At 38.3% G+C, this 24,147-nt stretch overlaps 1 protein-coding gene across 1 annotated transcript in view; it reads right to left on the bottom strand.

The window, feature by feature from the left end:
• Positions 1-967: 967 nt before the first annotated feature.
• The window catches only part of MCM9 (minichromosome maintenance 9 homologous recombination repair factor), a 175,911-nt gene continuing 152,731 nt past the window's right edge, over positions 968-24,147 (bottom strand). Inside the window, exons 8-12 of the mRNA XM_036768640.1 lie at positions 21,904-22,106; positions 20,198-20,401; positions 14,175-14,257; positions 6,057-6,202; positions 968-2,930 (exon numbers count right to left, since the gene is read on the bottom strand). Of these exons, the coding sequence (XP_036624535.1) occupies positions 1,373-2,930; positions 6,057-6,202; positions 14,175-14,257; positions 20,198-20,401; positions 21,904-22,106 (2,194 nt within the window). The 3' untranslated portion in view covers positions 968-1,372. The remainder of the gene's footprint in view (positions 2,931-6,056; positions 6,203-14,174; positions 14,258-20,197; positions 20,402-21,903; positions 22,107-24,147) is intronic.

Genomic DNA, 24,147 nt, shown 5'->3' with positions numbered 1-24,147 from the left:
AAAGGCAAGAAGGAAGGAAATCAAGAGGGCAAGAAGAGAAGGAAATTCTTCCACGCCACTGCACCTTGACAGAATGGCACACGGACATATCTTCATTAGGAGAGAGCAGCATTCACAATATTATCCAGTTCGTGTGCTTCAGCATAAGCACATTAGAATTGAATCTGGTGCAGTACAATGTGAAGAACAGAAGATGGTGTAACTTTTAGAGCGTTTAAATGTTCTGACACTATGAAAGTGTTTGCAATGAGATCATAGGTTTGAAATAAAAACCGTCTGACAAGCTGATTCAGAGTTAAGAAATAATTCTTAAACCTTTTTTCTTCCTTCAATATATACTGCTGGCTCTTTATACTATATGTTTTTTTCCCCCAGATGGTTTGAGTAAGCACACAAAATTGAAAATTCATTCTTCAGATAAGAAAAAATCACGATGATGGACCCTGTGAAGCACTAGAAAGGTACATGGAACCCAAAGGAAGAATGTTTGAAAAGAGCTAAGAAAAACAGCTTAAATTACCTCTTGTCACCAAAGACACAATGGGGCCAATGAATCACTCAAGTAGGGCTCCCAATTCCATTTTGTCTATCTGGTTAGCAGAGATATGATGTGTGATTTGGCCCTATCCCACATGCTTTTCTTCTCCCTTCCCATCCCAGAAAACAAACTGAATGAAAAGTACATCGTAAGATAGAAAATGGCATGAGATAAATGAGATGAAATGAGATGAAAAACCCCAGAAAGTTTAACTCAAGGCCAACATAATACAAAGCTAACAAAGAACAGTAATTGGATACGTTAGTCATTATCATGGAATGAGTAAGGCAAATTCATAAAAAAAAAAAAAAAAAAACATTTCAGACGAATCTAAATCAGACATGTGACAAGAAACACAAAAATAACAGGCAAAGAAAGTCACATGATATTTGCGAAACACATATCCCTAGTGGCAGTAATTTCACTATGATATAACCCAAAGAATCAAGATGTAGAAAGATAAAAATTAAGGTTCGTTTGCTATTTTCCTGTCCTCAGCTCTTGTTAACAAGTGACTGAAATAAACGATCCAGGAGAGGCTAACTCAGCAGAAAGCATCTGCTGGAACACAAGTGGTTTGTTAACAGAATTAAGAACAAGGTCACTGAGTTATTTCTTATGAGCAGAAGCCACTAGACTGACTTAAAATGACCACGTCACTTTTTCAAATTGTGTAGAAGCACACAGGAGTTCAAAGTGAAAATCACAAAAGCCTGATGGAGTGTCAGGGATGAGGGTCCTGTCTCTCCTTCATTGGAGACTCTGCTGCTAGTCACAGGAGAGCATATCACTGACACTCTGCAGCTGCTCTACTGAAGGAAGAATGGTGTAACCCTACAATTTGGGGTTCTTCCTCATTTCTTCCTCCCAATCAAAATCTAATGCATCATCATCATCATCATCTAGGTCTGTTAAGGTAAAGAGAGATTTTCCTGAAATGACAGCTTTCTCTCCAGCCCCCTCCAACTGAAAAGTTTTCCTTCTGCCAAGGGCTGCAGCTGGGCTTGTAGGAGGGTGCCTCAGGCCGCCCTCGCTAGAGTTTGTGTTGCCAGGAGTGGGTGGGGTCCCTGGTTTGGATTCAGAAGGGCCAGTAAAGGAGAAGCTTGCTAATTTAGCTAATGTGCAAGCTCGAACCTTGCTTTTAGGATTGGATGGATCCTCCTTTTTCTCTCTCTCACCAGCCAAGAGGCAATGGTTGGCCTGGCTTTCAATCCCAGATTTAGTGTGAGTGACCAGGCCAGATTCTCTTGCCTCATCTTTTTTTTGTGGCTGCTGTGCCACCTCCCTAGTCTCACTGTGCATTAGCTCCATCAATCTTCTCTTCCCAGAAACAGACACTGGCTTTTCTGGACCCTTCCTGAGGCAGGTTTCTTCTTCCTTCGGCTGTCCTTCATTTGTTCTATGGCTAGAAATCCCAGGAAGTGTCACTGAAGTTTTACATGCGGCAGGAAGAGGAGCGTGGTTGTTGTTTCCAGAAGAGTGGGTCAACTTTGACTTATGTTTGAATGTAAACTTGGCCAGCTTTGCCAATGGGGGACCTGGAACCTCATCACTCTCACGAGCAGAGGAACTCCTTGTTATCCTTTCTACCTCATCCTCAGTTTTGTGTCTTTTTCTCATGGCCGATGCCAGACTTTCCTCTGAAGGAGTCCTCTCTGAGGGAGTAAGGTGAGGATGATGAGGGAGAGTTAAACCAGATTCTGAATTTAACACTTCCCCAGTTATCCCAGCAGGAGGAAGAGGCAAAATGATCTGAGAGTCTGGTGCCTTTTCAGAGAATTCCTGGGATTTCTGCTGTCTCTTAGGGACATGCTGAGTAATCACTGAGTCAGGCTCTTCTGGAGACACTGCTTCTTCAGTAACTGTTTCTGACTGGTTGGGTTTTTTTTTAGCAAAACGAAAAGGCCTCTTAAGTACCAATGGAGCATCTGTATCGGCTGCTGCTGGAAGCTGGTCAGTTTCCGCTTTGCTCCTTGCTCTTTCTCCCTTGCCATGGGATTTGTCATTGGGTGCCAATGAAGCCACACTGTCCTTGGTCATCTTGGAAATAGGAGACAGAGCCAAGTTGTTTTCAGATTCTACGAGCTCACTTGCCATGGAGTCAAACCAGTTCAAACCGGTGTCTCTGTCTTTCTGGTTAGGCTTTCCGCGGGTTTCTGTCCTTCTCTTTTCACTTATCCCTTGGTGTGATGGGGACCTGAAGTGTGTACTGCTCTTGGCCTTTTCTCTAACAGAAGAGGTCTGTCCATTACAGTTGGCTTCTTGTTGTTTGGAAGGGTTGGGCTGCAATACGTACTCTGGTTTTTCCATCTGATCATTTCCCAAAGACCTGCAAGTAGTTTCTACTCCCTTCTCTCCAGGCTGTGACATGAGTGAATTTTGGTCCTTTAGCCTAGGAGGAAGAAAAATGGAAAGAAAATTGTAATCGTATAAAAAGGATTCATTTTGAAGTTTTAATTCCTCCTGGCCTGGTGGTAACCCCCTGATGTCAGGGTCAGGTACTGCTTCACAAAATTAATTAAGAATTCATAGGACTGACAGGCCAAAGAGACCTTAAACATCATCTAACCTAACTAACCCACTAATTTTATAGATGAGGAAACGGAGGCCCAGAAAGGTTAAATAACTTACTTTCTCAATATCACACAGAGATAGGAAGAGAGCTAGGTGCCCTGATTCCAGATTCCATGCTCTGTCCACTACATTAGGAAGGGGCATTTTCCTGCTTCAATAATCTCACACAAACACACCCAGACTTGTAAAAGGAACTTCTAGCTATCATTATCATTCTAGCTATTATTAGCACAAATTTAGGTGATATGACATATTGGTAAAGGGGAGCAAGAACAGCTAACCAGCCCAAAGTTCTGAGTCATTCTGGGAGTCCATCTGAGTCACTTAAGACTAGCTGAGGGTCCAGCCACTTCTTCCAATCAGCATTGTAATAATAGTAATAATAATAATAATAGCTAGCATTTATGTAATATCAACTATGTGCCAAGTACTGTGTGATGTGCTTTACAAATATTAATCTCCTTTAATCCTCACAGCAACCCTGGGAGGTAGGGGCAATTATCATTCTCATTTTACAGATTAGGAAACTGAGGCAAACAGAGAATAAGTAACTTTCCCAGGGTCACACAGCTAGCAAGTGTGGATCTGAATTCAGGTCTTCCTGACTCCAGGCCTAGCTCTCTATCCACTGGCCCAGAATAGTGAGACTGTAGGGAAAAGAATTTACAATCTTTGAATTTTAGATCTGGAAGGGGATCCCAGGGGTCGTTGAGTCCAATCCTTCTGCAGAAGAGAAGCCTGAAACCTATAAACGTTAAGTGGCCTGGGTTGGGGGGAGTCAGGGCTAGATTCTTTGCCCAGGTCTCCTTTCATTTGATCCTCAGAAGCACAAACTCCATTTTCCTAGCCAAACGTTTACTTTAATAATTAAATTTCCCCTGTTAAAAATGTCTGCAGTTTACTTTTTTTCCCCTAAACATGGCTCTTATGATTCTTTCTTAAGAGATGATTAAAATGGCCATTATTTGCCACACGGGCTTTTTAAGCATTTAGGGATGAAAAGGTGCTATATAAATATAAACTGTTTGATTATAATTATATAGTTTCCCCAAGGAATAAAGAATTTTTTCCTAAAGGGAAAAAAGCCATCTGCTTCTTGCATTTTCTTACTCTGTGAAACTAGATTATTTCTTGTCAGAATCTCCAAGCTGCATCTGGTTTTGTTGCTCAGAGTGGTTGCAGCAATGAGGCTGTCTTTCAATACAAACATACAGCAGAGAGGAAGGCTTGAAGGCAGAACCATACACTTCTATTTTCCCCTATTCTTCTTCCTCTGGGAGGGTCCTCCTGAAGTTGGGGGTGGGGGGGGAAGGAGTATAAGTCACCCTGCTGGAGTCACACTACACAACACTCATTCTCAGCTGCACATTCTTCCCTCCTTTCCTTCCCCAGACCTCCCTTAAACTACAGGCGCAGGGAACTCTCCTTCATTACTGAGGAGCAGAACTTCCAAAGGCAAAAGGTTAGACCTGTGAGAACCTTAAAAGGAACTGTTACAGCAAAAAGTAAACAACACAAAGGAACAGCTTTGATCTTAATTTGCTTCTCTTGATCAAGAGAAGGATTCCAGCAGGCCAAACAGAAAAAAAAAAAGGCTATTTTTAAATACAAAGTGAAAATTTACTGCAATTTGACTGGGTATATAACATTATTAATTATTTCTGTGAGTAAGTTTGTCATGCTTAAAGTTGCAAAAGCTATTAGCAAAGAAAGCTATGAAATAATTTCCAGTCATTTTTGAGCAATAAAGATTTGGAACAAACAGAAGTACTACTTCTTTTATGGATCTGCCCAATTTGGCCAACAAAGGGTGGAAATTCAAGACACCTGAATTTGTGTGTGTATTCTGGCAGGAGAGTGGTATTGGAGAAGGAATAGGGTGGTCAGCATGGGCTGACAGAGATATTACTGTGTACATAATGTTATTAATTATTTCTCTTTTTAAAGTAACTGAATGAGTCACTTTAGGCATATCAACAAACCAGTTTAAGTTTCCTAATAATATATGTGAAACAAATTTAGTTTTCCATATTGGGATAATATAAAATTAACTAATTACCATTTGTAAAAAACAAACAAACCAGAATGTATCTCGGAAGAATGTTTTCCATCAATGCTAAGAACGCTTTTATACATGTTCAATATTTCTGTATGCTGCCTGCTTGGGGTAAAGGAGTAATAATAGTAATAACTGCAATTATTATTATTATTATTCTTATCCTCATCATCAGAATAATAGTATTTCTAGCAGATGGCACTTTATATACATTATATCATTTGGGCTTAACAGCAACCCTATGAAATAGTTGGCATTATTATCCCAACTTTACAGATAAGGAAACTGAGACTCAGAGAGGTCACGCAGCTAATAATTATCTGAGGTGGAATTTGAACCCAAGTCCTTCTTGGCTCCAGTCCAACACTCTTGTCTGATATGCCATGCTGTATCTCTAGTAGATCCTGCCAAAATATATTTCTCTTGGGTAGGACTAGGAAGGGCTACTCCACTCTCTCTCCCTTTCCCCCACAACATCTCCCTTCTCCTAACAATACTTGCCTTGTCCTTATTTTAGTTCTAACAACAGCTCACCAGAAGAACAAGAAAACCTAGCAAAGGGCACGAGGCAGATTTGCCATCCAATAAATTCTTGTAGGATGGGATTGGATTAGATTAGATTACCAAGGTTTTCTGGCTCACCGAGCAGCCATGTAATGCTTCTAAATTGACTTGAACTCTGAATTTTTTGTTTCATAAATGGGACATTACAACAGAATAGAGAAGTAAATTTTCAGCAAACCAGAAAATTAATTATTTAGCAAACTATAACATACTGTAGTATGTAGAATTTACAGGCTTTTTCCATTTAATATGCTAATTCTTATTACAGTCATTATCAGACGATTATTATTTTTTTTAAGTCTTCTCTGGCTTTTCTTTTCTTACCTATCAAGTCTTCTTAGTTCCTCACTCAGAAGACTCTGAAGCTCCAGCTTCTCCAGAATCATTTCACACTGCATTTGGTACTGCTCCAGGGGATTTTCAGGAAAGGATGTATGGAGTGCATTCACACCTCCCAGAAGAGCACCTCCCTAAAGGGGCCAAACAGTCATGATGTTAACAAAATGCCACCCAGTTTCTTTACATGAGCTCCCCTATCAACACAAGGGTTTTAGCAATCCCAGTAAAGCCGCATTAGAGATTCCAGGGCCTGAATCAGACAGCAAAAACTCCAAGGGCTCAGGTAACATTGTACTCATTTGGGCTGACTTTTTCCTTCAAATCTTCTGTCTTACATCTTCTCTGGAGATATAGCATTGCCTTTCAGGGAAGACTCTAAGGATCCCTGGGCTAAAGAAGATGAAGATGATATCCCAGAACAAGAAACCAAGCTCTCTAGGGCCCCATTACTGTTGGGACAGAGCACCTGCTATTTGAGAGAATGCTTAGAAAGTCCGGAGCCTCTCAATTAAAAAAGGGGCACTTGGCACTAGCCTGACATCTCAACCTGCTCTTCTGTGAGAAATCATGGCAACTGCTTCTGACCTTGAGCTAGTCAGTGCCTTACCACCTGACTTCTTAGCTTCTCTGAGTCTGGTCATCATGACCATCAAGAGCATCATTGGCCATTCCCTACCTCCCTACTCCTACTCCACTGGAGCTTACTATTTTGTAGTATGGAGTTCCTACTTCTTCCCTGCCTTCACCTCTTCTAGCCCTTGACCTCAGCTCAGACTTCCTGATATCAATATCCAAATCATCTGGATCAAGCACTTGCCCAGCCCCATTCTAAATTGCTAGTCTAGATAATAACACCAACCCCAATAGCTAGTTTCCTTCTTTCATATCCACTCACAAACCTCAAGGATCCAACCTCACTCTGGAGAGAAAGTATCCTAAGAGTACACTCATCTTGGCTCCAATTCTCAGCTCTCCCTCCCTATCTAATTAGGCAAAAGGTAAAAAATCAAAAACATGATGACAACTGTTTTAAGCTAATAATCTTAATTATTAATCAATCAATTAATTAAATCTTTAGAAAATATATTCTTGGCCAAAGAAAACATTAACATTATTATTGTCCTGTTTGGTAAATCAAAAACCCTAAATATAAATTAATTTCACTTTATTGTAGAATTTTGTCACGTTTCACAATTACTATAAAATATAAACAGGAAATTGCTTGGGTTAGAGCAAGTGTTCTAATTAGCAGAGGGAATTCTCCCCATCTGAACTTCTCCCTAAGCATAATTATATATATGCACACATACACATATATATACACACATAAATACATATAGATACATATATGTATGCATACACACACATACATCTGTAAAGTATCTTGAGTAACTTTGATTAGAACTCAGAATTCAACAAAACATAACATGTCCAAACACATTAGAAAAATAGTAATAAATGGGCCCTTCCTTAATATAGTAAACATTGTCTATCTAAAACCAAGAACTAGCATTATGTAAAATAGGGATCTTTTCAATAAGATTGGTGTAAAACAAGGATGTGCATTACCAACGCTACTATTTAATAATATATAGCAATAGGTAAAAAAGAAAATTATAGCTTTTTTGATGATGTAATAACAGTACTTACAAAAACCTTAGCTAAAAATTAAATGAAACAATAACTTCAGCAAAATTGTAGGGTATAAAATAAATTCAAACAAATCATCAGCATTTTTAAAAAAAATTATTTATTTTTACCATTCATTTTTTTAAAAAAATTTGAGTTCCAAATTCTCTCCCTCCTCCTAGCGTCTCTATCACGTACTGAGAAGGTAAGCCATATGATACTCATTATACATGTGAAGTCATGCAAAGCATATTTCTATATTAGCCACGTTGCAAAAAAGTAAAGTGAAAACCAATATGCTTCATTTGGCATTCAGAGTTAGTTCATCAGTTCTCTCTATTGGAGTAGATAGTATTTTTCATCATGAGTCCTTTGGAATTATCTTGGATTATCGTATTGATCAGAGTAGCTAAGTCTCTCACAGTCGATTATCACTACAATGTTGCTATTACTACGCACAATGTTCTCCTGGTTCTGTTCACTTCACTTTGCGTAAGTTCATATAAGTCTTTCCAGGTTTTTCTGAAACCATCCCTTTCATCATTTCTTATAGCACAAGACTATTCATATATCATAATTTGTTCAATCATTCCCCAATTAATGGGAATCCCCTCAAGTTCCAATTCTTTGCCACCACAGAAAGAGCTACTATAAATATTTTTGTACAAATAGGCCCTTTCTCCTTTTTATTTGATCTCTTGGGGATTTAGGCCTAGTAGTGGTATTGCTACATCAAAGCATTTGCACAGTTTCATAGCCCTATGGGGATAGTTCCAAACTGTTCTCCAGAATGGCTGGACTAATTCACAACTCCAACAACATAGGGCATTAATGTTCTTCTTTTTCCACATCCCCTCCAGCATTTACCCTTTTCCTTTTCTGTCATGTTAGCCAATCTGATAGGTGTGGGGTGGTATTTCAGAGTTGTTTTAATTTGCATTTCTCTAATTATTAGTGATTTAGATCATTTTTTCATATGACTATTGATAGCTTTGATTTCTTTTTTTCTGAAAACTTCCTGTTCATATCCTTTGACCATTGGGGAGTGGCTTTTATTTATATAAATTTGGCTCAGTTCCCTATATTTGGGAAATAAAGCCTTTGTCAGAGAAACATACTGTAATCTTCCCTCAGTTTTCAGCTTTCTTTCTTATTTTGGCTACATTGGTTTGGCTTGTACAAAATCTTTTTAATTCCATGTGGTCAAAATTATCCATTTTACCTCCCATGGTCTTCTCTATTTCTTGTTTGGTCATAAACTCCTCCCTTATTCACAGATCTAACAGGCAAAATTTTCCTTGCTCCTCTAATTTGCTTATGATATCACCCATTATGTTTAAATTGTATACCCATCTTGTTATACAGTGTGAGATATTGTTCTATGCCTAGTTTCTGCCAAACTGCTTTCCAGTTTTCCTCGCAATTTTTTCTAAGTACTGACAAAGCATGGATCCCCAAAGCATGGATCTTTGGGCTTATAAAACATTAGATGACTATGGTCATTTACTACTCTAAATTGTGTGCCTTACTTATTCGAATAACCTGATCAACCACTCCATTTCTTAGCCATAGCAGATTGTTTTATTATTACTGTTTTGCAACATAGTTTGAAATCTGGTACTGCTAAGTTGCCTTCCTTCACATTTTTTTTTTCACTGATTCTCTTTATATTCTTGAACTTTTGCTCTTCCAGATGAATTTGTTATTATTTGTTCTAGTTCTATAAAATAATTTTTTGGTAATTTGATTGGTATAGAACTAAATTAGTAAATTAATTTAGGTAGAATTGTAATTTTCATTATATTAGCTTGGCCTACCCACCAGCAATTAATATTTCTCCAATTTTTTTAGATCTGTCTTTATTTTTTACTGTTTTGTAATTGTGTTTATGTAGTACCTCTGTATGTCTTGGCGAGTATACCAACACCTCATACCATATACCAAAATAAGTTCTAGATGGATGTATAACTTCAATATAAAAGGTTATATCATAAAAATAAATTAGAGGAGAAAGGATTAGCTCATCTCTCTAATCTATGGACATGACCAAACATGCAACACAAAGAGTAAAACGGACAACTTTGATCACATAAAATTTAAAAGTTTCTGTATAAAATAAATCCAATACAGTTAAAATTTATAAGGGAAACAGTTAATTGGAGGGGAAAAAGTTTCTCTGATAAAGGTCTCAATTCCAAGATACATAAAGAACTGATTCAAATTTATAAGAACAAGAGCTATTCCCCAATTGATAAATGGTCAAAGGACATAAGCAGACAGTTCTCATGCAAAGAAACCTAAGCTATCAACTGAAATGAACAAAAAGTGCTTCAAATCACTAATAATTAGAGAAATACAAATTAAAGAACTCTTAGGTTCTACCCCATGTCCATTAGATTGGCAAAGCTGACAAAAAGGAAAATGACAAATGTTGGAGGGGCTTCAAGAAAACAGGCATATCAATGAACTGTTGGTGGAGCTCTGAACTGATACAGCTATTCTGGAAAGCAAAGTGGAACTGTGCTCCAAAATTTAACCATCCTTTTGTACCAGCAATTCCACTAATTGGCTTCTCCCTCAAAAAGATAAAAAGAACTGGAATAAGATACCTATGTACACAAACATTTATATTCATGACAGCTTTTTTTGTAGTGGCAAAGAACTGGAAACAAAGGGGGCATCCATAAATTTGGGAATGTTTAAACAAAATATGGCAGATGAATATAATAGAATACTATTGTACTGTCAGAAATAATGAAAGGGACGGTTTGAGATTAGCCAGGGAAAACTTGCATGAAGTGATGGAGAATGAAGTGAGCAGAACCATGAGAATAATTTAAATAATGCAATGATGACAACATTTAAAGACTAACTTTGAAAGACTTAAGAACTCTGATTACTGCAATGACTGGCTGTGATTCCAGAGGACCAATGATGAAGAACGTAGCCTAGCACAGAGAGGCAATGAAATAAGACGCACATTTTAGACATCGCCAATGTGGAAATTTGTTTACTCAACTAAGCATACTTGCTTTAAATGTTTTTTCTTTCTTTTGTTTTCCTAGTTGGTGGCAGGGTGGGAGAGAGAGAAAATAAATGCTTGTCAATTGAAAAATATAATTACGAAATATATAAAATATCTGAAATTAAACAAATATACTAAAACATACTTGAGATCTATATGATTACAACTATAAATCTCTTTTTGCAAAAACAAAGTTTAGAGACTAGGAAAAACACAGAATAGATTCTTTTCCACATATATTTCTCTTTCTTTTCACTGCCAAATTCCTAGAAATAAAAGTCTACACTGTCTTTATTTCCTCATTATTCACTTCTCAATTCCTTGCAATTTGACTTCCCACTAAACCACTCTTTCCAGGGTTACTCAACTATTGGGAAATCCATTGGCTTTTCTTTCTGTCAAAGAAAAAATTCTTAAAAGCTCAGCATTTACTATGACCAACAAAACTTGCTCACTAAGTTGTTTTTTTTTTTTAAATCAAGCTTATGATTTCATTAGTATAGTGAACTTTCAATGACAAAATTCTCTTGACCAATATAGATTGGTTTTCCTCTACAGGTTCCATTCAGAATTTTAGAGAATGTCTGGGGCACTGAGGGTTAAATGACTTGCTCAGGGTCACATACGCAGTGTGTGTAAGAGGTAAGAACTGAACCCAGGTCATCCCGGTTCTGAGACTAGCTCTGCATTCATTACATCATGCTTCCTTTCGGCTTAGTAACTATTTACATTTAAATTAAATAATTTCAGTCCATAAAGTATTCTTTCCAGCACTCTCTTAGTCTTCATCAAAATTCTGTTTGTCCATTTATTCTCACTCATTTTTCTTACCTTCTGCTTTTTTTTTTGCTTTGCATTCTTTTATAAAGGTCTTTCCAGATTTTTTTTTTTTACATTTTACACTTACATTTTTACTTTGCTGGCTTTAACTGCATTATAGTATTCCATCACATTAGTGTACCACAATTTATTAATCGGTTCAACTATTGTTAGGCAGGTCATTTCCAATTTTCTGAGATTACATATAATGCTGCATAAGAATCTTTGCATAGATAGCTTTTAAAAAAATTTCTTCCTGAGAACAATTTCAAGGCATATTTTCTTTTTTTTTTTTTGGTTTTGTTTCTTCTTTCTCATGATTCATTCCATTGGTCATAATTCTTCTTTACAACTTGACTATTGTGTAAATAAGTTCAATGAAACATTATATGTAGAAGATATATCGGATTCCATGCCATCTTGGGGAGGGGGGGGGAAGGGGGAAAGAAAATCTGGAACTCAAAATTATGTGGAACTGAGTGTTGTAAACTAAAAATAAAAAAAGAAATCTTAATTATTAAAAAAAAAAAAGAAGTCGAGATGTGCTGAGTCTAACACAGACAGACCGGATGACAGTGCAGGACTTCCTAGGAATTTCAAGGCATATTTTCAAAAATGGAATTATGGGTTAAAGATTATTTTTGTGACGTTTAATATGCACTTCTAGATTCCTTTCTGAAAAGGTTCTTCAGGTTTACAATTCTACTAGCAATGGATAAGTAGACCTTTCCTCTTCAACTCATTTTCATCAGCTTTCATGTATTTAATGTGGCTTTTATTTTTCCCATTGGATGGGTATAAGGTGGCACCTTAAAGTTTTTTTCATTTACTAGCTATTTGGTTATTAGTAAGTTTAACATTTTAAAGTGATTATTAGCAATTTTCATTTTCTTCTTTTGAAAGCTGTTCATATCCTTTGACCATTTGGTCTTTTCTCAGTCTTCATCTTTTTGGAAGCTCTATGTAGCTTTTCAAACTGCTGATTATGTTTAGAGACTCTTTTGCTTTGGCTTCTATGATACTGCTTTCTCTTAGTTCTCCTACCCATCTGACCATTCCTTCTTAATCTCCTTTACTGGATTATCATTCATTTCCTACTCCCTTAGAGTGGGTAATATTCCTCACTCACCCATCTTAAGCTCATCCTCCACACAACTGTCAAAATAATTTTTCTAAAGCACTGTTCTGAACATGTCTCTCCTAGACACAAAAACATCAGAGGCTTCCTATTGCTTACAGGATAAAATACATTCAGCTCAATCAGGTAACGCAAAAAAGCAATTGTTTCTGCTTTGGCCAGACACCCTGAGGACTTCCCTCCCAGCTGGGATTTTTTTTTTTGACTAGGTAAAGAGGCCATTCTCTATCTCATTTCTTATTAAGCCTTAATCACTCAATGAGCGTTGCCTCAGTCAACCAGAGATCTGTTAAAGACTCATTAGCTTGAAAAAGCCAAGGTCCCCTACTTCATCTCAGGCCATCTCCAGTAGTCCAAATTATATCTGGCCACTGGACCCAGATGGCTCTAGAGGAGGGAGTGAGGTTGGTGACTTTGCACAGCTCTCCCTTTCTTAAATCCAATTCACTTGCATGTCATGGCATCAGTTCCTTGATGCTATGGTCCTGTTGGAGAACAAAGGACAAACAATGACAATAACAAGTCCCTTTCCAATACTCTAGTCTTACTTCTTTTGACTCTCCTTCATGAACTGCACATTTCAGTCAACCTGGGTAATTAGTCATTCCCCAAACTCAACATACCACTTCTTGCCTCCATGCGTTAGCACAAGCTGTTATGCTTTTCTGGAACATGCTCCCTCTACATCACTGTTTCACAGAAATGTTGTCTACCCTCAAGGCTCCATTCAGGTACTACTTCCTCTGGGATACCTTCACTGACGCCAAAAGTTGTTATTCCCTGCCTCAATTTTCTTGATTCCATATACTTCTTGGCATACATGTTATACTCCTTCAGCAGAATGTAAGTTCTTTGAAAACAGGGACTGGTTTTTTTTTGTCTTTTTATCCCTGATGCCTTACATCTAGTAAATTAATTATATAGTAGTTATGTGATTAATAAATATTTACTGAATTGAATTATATAACATGAAGAACTGGTTCTAGAAACCCTTATGTTGAAAGCTAGAAGATTTACTAACAGGTTCAAAGTAAAAAGAAATCTTGAATACTTAGACACTCAGACATGAATTATTACTTATCCAATAGTTAAAAACATTAACTGTGAAGGATAGACAGAGGAACAAAGTTTAAATCATCTGAAATGAACAGACAACTAAAGAAATGGAAGAAATATTAATGGAAAAAGTTAGAGAGGCACATATATACAATATGAACTAAATTAGACAAACACTTACTGAGGGCCTACTAAGTAAAAGACACTGTACTAAACTCTAATATGGATACAAACATGAGGAAAATGTTAGCCTCAAATTTACAATTTAGTCAAATGTTTAAAAAATTTATATGAGTATATTACAACAAAGACTTACATGCTTGCCAGATTTCTTTCAAGGTTTGGATCTTTGAACTTATGACGGTTTATTTGGTTACAGAATACTGTTTTTTCCCACCTAAGTGTTTACAATTAATATCTCAGCATCAATACTTACCTGCATTGAGGATTCCATCACGGACACCACTGTAATAGCATCTACCAGCGTCACCGTATCTCTAAACATCAGCCGGGCATGAGCTAGGAAAATGATAATTCATTCAGAGTCACCAGGACACAAGTCATTTGCTTTACATGAATGAGTGGGGATGGTAAATGCAATTCTTCTAGCCCAGGAAAAAAATTTATCTTCTGAATGAACTACTAATGACAAATTAATTTCCCAATAACAAGCATAAAAGAGCTAAATTTAAATAGCTTTACAGATGGTTTCTATAATAATTGAAGTAATATATTCCACCTACTTCACCCACAGATATTTGGTATACTTTGATATAGTAGTTTGAGCTCCTTCAAAGAAATAGGCTGTATGAATATAAATTCAACACTACAAACCATTTTTAAATCCGCCTTTGTGATCTGCTATAATAGTACATTGGTATGGGACTAGCCACACTCATATCTCTCATAAACAGAGGAGAAACCTCAGAAAACCGGGTTCAGAAGGGGCGAGGGTACAGATTGTTTATTTGCCTTCTTTACTAAAGGATTCTCTATGGACAGGTCCAAGTTGGGTTTCATGTGTATAGGCTAGAAGAGGGATTGTTAACCTGGGGTCCACAGATATCCTGAAGGTTTCAAGGGTCCATAAACTCAAATGCGGGAAAAAATTACATCTTTATTTTCACTAGCCTCTAACTGAAATTGAGCATTTCCATCAATCATTACATTAAGGGTATCTGGAAAAGGCTTCTTACAGGATTTAGAGTTTTAGCTGAGATTTAAAGCAAGCCAGGAGATATAGATGAAGAAGAGGAGAATTCTAGGCATGGGGAACAGTCAGTAAAAAATGAAGAATTGAGAATTGGCGTGTCTTGTTCAAGGAGCAGCAAGGAGAACAGTATCACTGGATCATAAAGGAGGTGATTAAAGTATAAGAAAACTGGAAATGTAGGAAGGGACTGGAAGGTTATAAAGGGTTTTAAAAAACAAAGGATTTTCTACTTGATTGTGGAGGTAGCAGGGAGTCACTAGAATTTATGGAACCACATTGGGGCAGGGCAGGGAAGATGACATGGTCAGATCTGCCCTGTCAGAAAGTCACTTTGCAGCTGAATGGAGAACGGACTGAAGTGGGGAGGGATTATGAGGCATGAACACCAACCATAAAGCAATTGCAACAGTGTAGGAGTGAGGTGACAAAGACCCGCACCAGGGTGATAACAGGGGCAGAGGAGAGAAGAGGGAGTATAAAAGAGATGTGGAGACGGTAGAGTCAACAGGACTTGGTAAGATGTCAGATGCGGGGTGGGGTGAGAGGGAGTGAGGAATCGAGGGTGACACACAGATTGTGAGTCTGAGTGACTAGGAGGATGATGATTGTAATCTTGATAGTAACAGGAAAGTTAGGAAGTGGAGAGGGTGTCAGGGGGAAAGATAATGAATTCAGTTTTAGACATGCTGAGTTTAAGACATCTAAAGGGACATCCAGTTTGAGATGTTCAATAGGCAGCTGGAGACGAGAGTCTGGAGAGATTAGGGCTAGACAAATAGATATCAAAATCATGTGTATAAAGATAATTTATGGAATCAAGCAAAAATGGAAGGAGAAGTCCCAGAACTGAGCCTTAGGGGACAGCCACAGTTATTAGGTATGACCTAAATGAAGATCTAGCAAGGAACAGTCAGATGGGTAGGAAGAGAACCAGGAAAGAATACTGTCATAAAAACCTGGAGAGAAGAGAGGATGAAGAAGAGAGTGATCAAAAGTGTCAAGAGGTACAGAGAGGTTAAAGGGGATGACTACTGAGAGAAGGTCATTACATTCGCCAATTAAGATATTAGTAATTTTGAAGAGAGCAGTTTCAGCTGAATCATGGGGTCAGAAGCAAGACTGCAGTGAGAGAAATGGAGGCACAGGCTTCTCAAGGAGCTTATTAGCCACAAAAAGGAGGAGAGACATAGGACAATGGCTAGCAAGGATGGAAAGGGAAAATGTGGGTGTTTTTTAAGGATGGGAGAAACATGGACATGTTTGTATGGAGAAGGGAAACAGTCAGTAGATACAGAGAGAGTTCCCTTTCAAGAAGAAGTTATGGGCTTCTAAGAGTCCTTCTAGGGCCCCATGTTTTTTCTTTATTTGTTTATTGACTCCTTTGGGTCCTTTGCATCTTCTGTATTTCCATGGAATGGAATAAAGGTTGTTCTCTACCCATAAACATTTATTACCCTGAGTGGCTGTATGTGAGCTGGGGACTCTGTTACTCACAGTTGTGGAAACCTAGACATGAACAATATTTGGAGATTTTCCTGGAGTAAGCTTCAGATGGGAGAAATGAATTTTTAAAAGATGAAATGATCCTTTTGAATTTGTGTGAGCCAAAGTCTTGAGGGAGGAATGGTTGGTTATGGGTCACATGGTGACATTATGTATTATTGCTTAAGGAGGAATTTATATGCCTTATATAGCAGACATACAAGAGGCAAATTTGATATTCTCTTAGGAAAGCCAGGTGCCTGACTTGAATAGTCATTCCAGTACGAAGTGGTTATTTCGCTTACACAAAGGAGTAAATCATAGGGATGCCTGAAGTCAGGAACAACATTTTCCCTCAAAAGCTAGTTTTGCATCTTCTTGAACATTAAAATGAGTACACAGTCGAAATTTTAGGATGATAAGACTTAAAGCCAGAAGGGACTTTAGAGATCATCTACTTCAACAACTTCATTTTATAGATGAAGAAACTGAACCTCAGAGAGGAAGTGACTTGCTGAGCTGGGACGTAAATCCAAGTCTTCTGACTTTAACTCCGGTGTTCTTTTCCTTACACCACACAGTTGACAAGCCAGTCTCCTATCTTTTCTGGGAAAAATGTCAAAATTCTCTGAAGAACTGGGCCTACCAAGATGAGGTTGATATATGAGGTATATTACTATAAAAGTAGTTAAGGATTTAACAAGGAATTGTTACTTTGAGATATAGCTCTTCTTACTTCTCGAAGTCATCAATAAGTTATAAGGTTTGTAATCCTGCCAGCTGTGGGAAACCTCTGACTTTTAAAAACGATATACCATTTTAGAGGCTCCTGAGATACGTCCTAAGGCCTTTCTTGCTGTTCATCTTTCATTCTTGAAGAGGACCAATGACATCAAGAGAGTGATGTCTTGACTTGACCAGGAATTGGATTTAAGTGAGGCAGAGCTGGGTAAAGTTGTCAGCCTCACCCTTTCCTCCAGTCACTGAAGTCCAGTGGCAAGAAAAAAGTCAAGACCTCTGGCAAAGGCCCAGGATGCAGTGGATGACTGTGGCCTTTCTAAATTCAGGTCTTTCCCAGGCTTCAGCTTGTCTGAGGCAACAACCATTCAATGATTAAGGGCTAGATATGAATTGAGACAAAAGATGGCTTAATTTACCATCACAAAATTTCAGTCTGGGATGGGAGTAGGGACAATGATAGCCTATTGTGAACAGGAAAGTCATTCCCCTGTCCATACCTTATTTTCTATGAGCAAATTGATTCTGGATGTTCCTGTAGATTGTATTTTGATATTTACTTCGGATAGGGCTAGTTGAAGAAGCTGCTGTGGCCCCTTTGGTTAGCCAGAATGCAATATGGGTATAGTTGGGGAAAGGGACTAGGTCTATGACTTCACTGATATAGCAAAATCCTAGGTGAGGAAACTCCATCTACAAATATTTATTGGCACCTTCTCTGCAATTAATGGTGTTAGCACAGTGCTTGGCATGTAATTAGCACTTGATAAAATGCTTCTTGACTTGACTAGAAAGTTCTCTAGAGAACTGAGAGGTTAGGTGCAGTGTCTTGTCCTGGGTTATACAGTCAGTTTGTGTCAGAGGCATGATGTGAAGCCAGGTTTTTCCAGCTTAAAGGATGGCTCTCTGTCCACTACTGCCACACAGCCTTAAAGCTTAAAACTGCACTAAGACTTTTGGGACATCCTGTGCTATTAAAAATACCCTCAAGTTTTGGCTGAGTACAACAGGGATGACAAATGTATCCAACGGCAGCTAGGTGGCATAAGTAGAGAGGGCACTGGCCCTGGAGTCAGGAGGACCTGAGTTCAAATCTGGCCTCAGACAAGTACTAGCAGTGTAACCCTGAGCAAGTCACTTAACCCTGATTGCTCCCCCTGCCCCACCCCCCTGCACCTCCCCCCAATACCAGATGTATCCAACTTTGATAAAATGACTTCAGAATATGGAGCTGAAAAGAACAGATGAACTACAATGAGAATTAGGTCATGTTTTAAATTTGTGCATATAACAAACTCACCAATACTTCAGGTATTTTAATGATAGGGTAAAATATGGTTTTCCCAGCAATGATCAGCCTCAGGAATATGTCAATTTTTTTGTCACTTCTTGAGGAGGGGGAGTGGGGAAGGCAGGGCAATTGAGGTTAAGGGACTTGCCCAAGGTCACACAGCTAGCAAGTGTGTCAAGTGTCTGAGGCTGCATTTGAACTCAGGTCCTCCTGACTCCAGGGCCAGTGCTCTATTCACTGCGCCACCTAGCTGCCCCGAAGATTTTTCTCAATGGCACATCAGTAGTGTGAGGTGGACTGATTCATGAGAGGCAACCTAGTTCTGTGGAAAGAGTCCTAGACTTAGAGTAAGGAGACCTGGGTTCAAATCCTGGTTTTGCCATTACCTCTCTATGACCTTGCAGGTCACTTCTCTCTGGGCTTCAGCTTCTCTCCCTTTAAAATGAGGGAACTGGACTAAATGACTTCTGAGAGCTCTTCCAGGTTGAAGAGTCTCTGGTTTAAAGAAGTTGGCAAGAAGATTAAACAACTGTCCAGAGGCAGCTGGAGTAAAATGTCTCAAGACCACTAGATAAGCTATACCTACTCTGCACTCTGGCTAAGACTTTCCTTTTTATCCAGGACCTCACTGGCCTCTTGCAGCCCTGGCTACAGCTAAACCTCTGCCCTGGGGCCAGCCACACTGACTCTTTTCATATCACTCCTTACTCTCCTGATCTCTCTTCCCCCTCCCTTTCCACCACCTTGCCACATTGCCCACTGTGTGCACAGTGGGCGCTGTGGCAAGGCAATGGGCACTATATTCCATCATCCCATTCAAGAACAATGACAGAGTTGAATTGATCTTGGTTCATGGTTAAGGAATTGGAGAAAGGGAACAAAAAGGAGGGAGTGGGAAGGAAGGAAAGGCGTGGGATGGGTCAATTTATTCTACAATCTCCACCCCCCCTAACTTTCTGGATCAAAGTGGTCCACCTAGGTCTCCATTCCCCATTTGTGGTTTCTCCCCTATTAATATGCAAGCTCCTTAAAGGGACTCTATCTTGGCTTTTGTATTTATATTCTATTTAATAAATGCTTCTATTTTCTTTATCTCTTAACTTCATTGCCAACAATAAGTCCATTGCTCTGATCTCTCCTCCCCCCCTCCCCAACCTAGCACTCTCCTTCCGGCTTTTCCTCCTGTCCCAACACCATAAACACCTCTAATTTTGTCTTATCTTGCCAAAAACAAGGCTTCTAGGATACTTCTCAGTGAATACTGCACCCACCCCCCTTCCTTTATTCTTTCTGCCTTCCCTTCGGAATTCCTTTCTGCCTTCTTTCCTTCCTTCTTATCTCTCTTTTTTATTCATTCATTCTTGATACCTTTTGTTTTCATATCACTTTCACTTCCAAATATATCCCTCCTACCTCCACTATCTAGAGTGCCATCCCTGTGGCAGAAAATCAAAAAGAGAGGGGGAGAAAAAATTCAGCAAAACTAACCAACACAGTCTATGCAATGCCACACTTGTCGTCTCCCACCTCTGCAGAGACAGAAGAGAGGTGGGTGCCTTTAATCATTTCATTTTCTTGGTCAACCTAAGACTCCTTCATCAAGAACCACTCTCTGAGAGAGCAGAAAGGAAGCTTAGAAGAGTGGAATCCTAAAAGCAATGCTTAAGTTTCACAACTACCAGACTTGACTTTTTAAATGACTATGCAGACCAAGAAGGTCCCATGCAAAACTCACCTTCTGCTAAGCGGATCAAGCTTTCCAGTAAGCGGATAGTTGTCCGGGCTGCGTTTCTACAGTCGCTCTGGCGCTGCATTTGATAGTAACGGAGAAGAACCTGGTTGCTCACATCAGACAGTTTGGGTTGTAGGTTCCTAATGAGGCAGAAGTAGGTTTTCATCTTTTCCATGCTCCAGAGCTTTTTGGATTTGCTTGGGCAACCTGTGGATTAAATCAGTGTTGGGTCCTTCATTTCTAAGGTCAAGCATAAATCTTCATTTTTTTTTACCAATTTCTTTAAAAAGATTGCCTTCCTTTCTTATTCATGTCTTGTGGCTCAAAAAATCAAAATAATACTAGGTTCTAAGTATCTTTCTCTAGAACAAGTACATAAAGAATTAAAGTTATAATAATGGCAAGCTTCCTATTTCTAATGCTGGAAGCTAAAACCATTTATGGTCATTCTGGTCTGTTTCAATATATTGGCCAGCATTTCAGTGTTCCTAATTAATCTTAGTTGGGATATTTTGTAGGTTCAACTTTTTGTTTTATAACTTAGCCCAATTCTCCCTGGATACAAGGTAAGCTGTCTAAAGTCACTTGAGGCCATCCCTTCTCAAAAAGAGGGCTACTATAGAGTTAGTTAATGCCTTGTTACAAATCTCATTCATGCCATAAAAAGATTTGGTCTTCCTCTCTCTGACTCACTTCTTCGCTAGGAATCTACACACGTATTTGTTCTAACAACTATCAATGTTTAGTTTGTGAATCAGCTAGTTGGCTTTTTTTCTCAGACAAATCTCATTTGTTCACGTCTAATCTTCCTTTGCCCCTTTGGCATTGCAGCCTCCCCACGTTCTTTTTTGTTTTGGCCAACTATGTTGGGACCTAACTGGCTAGTGCCATCTACTAGGTTTTAGCTACCACCCCTTTCTTGTATTCACCTATTCCTAGCTGGTTACAGTTTCTTCCTCCCCAATTCCTGTTCCCTGAAAATAGCAGACTGCCACCTTAGGTGTTTAAAACAATATAGGGAAACAACTAAAGGGGGTTGATGGGGGTGAGAATATGAAATGAAAATGAGAAAGAGCTTTATACCTTGTAAGGTTCTTATTATTTTATCCCTTTAGCTTTGTATCTTAGTTTGTTACGAACAGAGAAAAAGTCTTACTCTTTCTTATCTCCTTCCTTCCTTCCACCAGGTCTTACTGTGATATTAGGTCATCTCTAACTCTCTCACTGCATATGTGGATGGCCACACTCTAGTCTTCCAGACCTCTTAATTTTGCTTCTCTGGTCCTCAATTGTGACTTTGAGAATCTAAGGTCTCAAGTAAGTTCCATGAATTTCCTATTGTCTTCCCTGGTCTGGCCATTCCTTAGAATTCTTCATCTTAGACTGCAGGTTTAGAGATCTATGAGTCTAAGTCCCTGGGGAAGAGTGGATATGAGGGAAAAAAGATACATGTAGCTCCTCAGTTACTGGCTTACAGACAAACCTCCAAGGATGGATGGACACTGGATCCAACCACTTCCTGATCTCATGATAAATAATAGCCCACCTTGGGCCACCCACACCTAGGGATATCTCGCCCAAATTACTTGTTTGCACTACCATTATGCTGTAAAAATGCACAAGAACACAACAATATCAACATATTCTTACTCCCAAACCCCCACAATTGGGTAGGATTATTTTAGCACGCCCCCTTTATCTTCACTTACCTTTATTTTCTAAAATAAAAGAAGAAATTATACGATCCCAGTCTTCATTTTTGGTGTCAAGTAAAACCAAGACCAAGTCAAATCTACTTAAGAGCGGGCTTCCTAGGGCCACATTCACTGAGACCGACTCATAGGGGTCATACTGGCCTTTGGGGTTGGTGGCTGCCAGGATGGTGGTTCTTGTGTTCAATTTGCATACAAGGCTAAGGACAGAGATGTTACAGTTCATTTTCTGATATCTGCATTTTTCATGTGACTTATATTTTTAAAAAAGCAACAATAAACTTAATTTACTGATAAAAGAGATTCTTGCTGTGCACTTATACCAAGATGATATAGAGGTAAATAAATGAAAATGTAATTATCATGTGAAAGAAAAAAATGATTCAGGGACATAGCAGAAACATTAAACTTTATATATACACATACATATAGATAGATAGATATAGATAGCTATTATTCTTTAGGACGAACAGCAAAGAAGAGGAACAAATAGTAAGTGATTTGTTTTCATAATTTTTAATGGTGGCTAATTTTTCAAAATAATACTGCAAAATTCTTTAATGAGAGGAAATATAATGTGAAATTTCTCTTTAAAATATGTATATTCTCCATTTGTTTTCTCAATTTGGTGCCTGTTCTTATTGCAGTGGAATACTCCCAGACGAGCAGTTATAACTCGAACTTTCGATGATTACATCAGCAAATTTGTTCTAAATTTATTTTATTTCTGATCTATTTCCAGTTGGCTCTAGATTAGCAATTACCTCATGTCCTGAGCTTTATTGTACCTTAGAGCCAACAATCTTTACTTGTGACAGAATTCACAGGGAAATAACCCTGGCTCCTTGAGGGTAGAGACTGTTTTGGTGTTGTCTTCATAATTCTAAAGTCTATCAAGTGCCTTTCATGTAATAAAAGCATATTGATTTAGATTGGCACCTAAAAGATGAACAGGTACCTTTCACCGAACAAACCACCCAACCCCATTTAAAAACGAGTAACAATGAAAACTAGTGTGTAGGCAGAAGGCATCTTCAAGGGCTGTTCCAAAACTCATTTGTAGCGAAATGCTTATAAATCAGAACCAATTTTCATCATACAAACTAGATTTTATTTAGTAGTATGATTCTCAGGCTAGCCATAAAAAATTATTTAATCTGCAATGAAATAACATTTTTAAAGAAAAATAATGACATTTCTCATTTTTGTATACCATGGGGTATACAATGGGGAAGATGAAGATAAAGGAGACACAGATTCAACTTTCAAGAAGTTTATGGCCCAGTTAGGGATATAATATTAGTATGCAAAGAAATATGATAAAAGAACATGAGACATGACATGAGAGTTACAAATAAAGATCTATGGGTGAATCAGAGGAGGGATATCATATCTAGTTGAGAGTGATCAAAAGTAAATATTCTTTTTGATAATTCTGTGTCTACGTGAATATCTTGTTTACTTCTATTAGGATTTCCTCAGTGTGGTTAAGTAGGGTTAAAACACATTGTTTATAACATGTAGTAATGGTCCATTTCATTCCCAACCACTATGCCAGAGCTTTAAGCCAAAAGGAGTTCTTTCTGACAACACAAGAAGAGAACTGAGCAGTAATAGTGAATTTCTCTACCATTCCTCTACATTATGTTTATGTGTGAAATAAAACATTATTATTAATTTCCAGCAAATGTCCTACAAGATTTTGGGTTCCTTAGCCTTCCTCTCTTTTCACTCTATACTATATCATTTAATTATCTCATTAGCTCCAGTGGATTCAAGTTGTCATTTCTATACAGATGATTCCCAAATATCCAGCTCAAGTTTCTCTCCCAAGCTACAGTCATGGATTGCCAACTATCTATTGGACACTTTGAACTGGATATACGATAGCCATCTCAAACTCAACATACTCAAAATAGAATTCATTACCTTTTCTCTGAAACCCTTCTTTCTTTCCAACTTTCTTATTACTATGGCACCACCATCATCCAAAGGCTCTTAACCTTCGCGTCATCATTCTTGATTTCTCACTCTCATTCACCTAACATTGTCAAATCTGTTGCCAAGTCATGTAGATCATAACTTCACAGTATTTCATACAGATATCCTTCTCTTCACTCACACAAGCTCAGGCCCTCGTCTCTTCCTGCCTAGCCGCCTATTACAATCATCTTCTAATTGGTCTCCCTGCTTCAATCTCTCTCCTCCACTCCATCCTTTACTCAACTTTACCATATCACT

This window comes from Trichosurus vulpecula, chromosome 7 (genome assembly GCF_011100635.1).
Source record: "Trichosurus vulpecula isolate mTriVul1 chromosome 7, mTriVul1.pri, whole genome shotgun sequence".
NCBI lineage: Eukaryota > Metazoa > Chordata > Mammalia > Diprotodontia > Phalangeridae > Trichosurus > Trichosurus vulpecula.
Note: the sequence above shows the minus strand (reverse complement) of the source record. Positions and strands in the feature narration are given on the sequence as shown.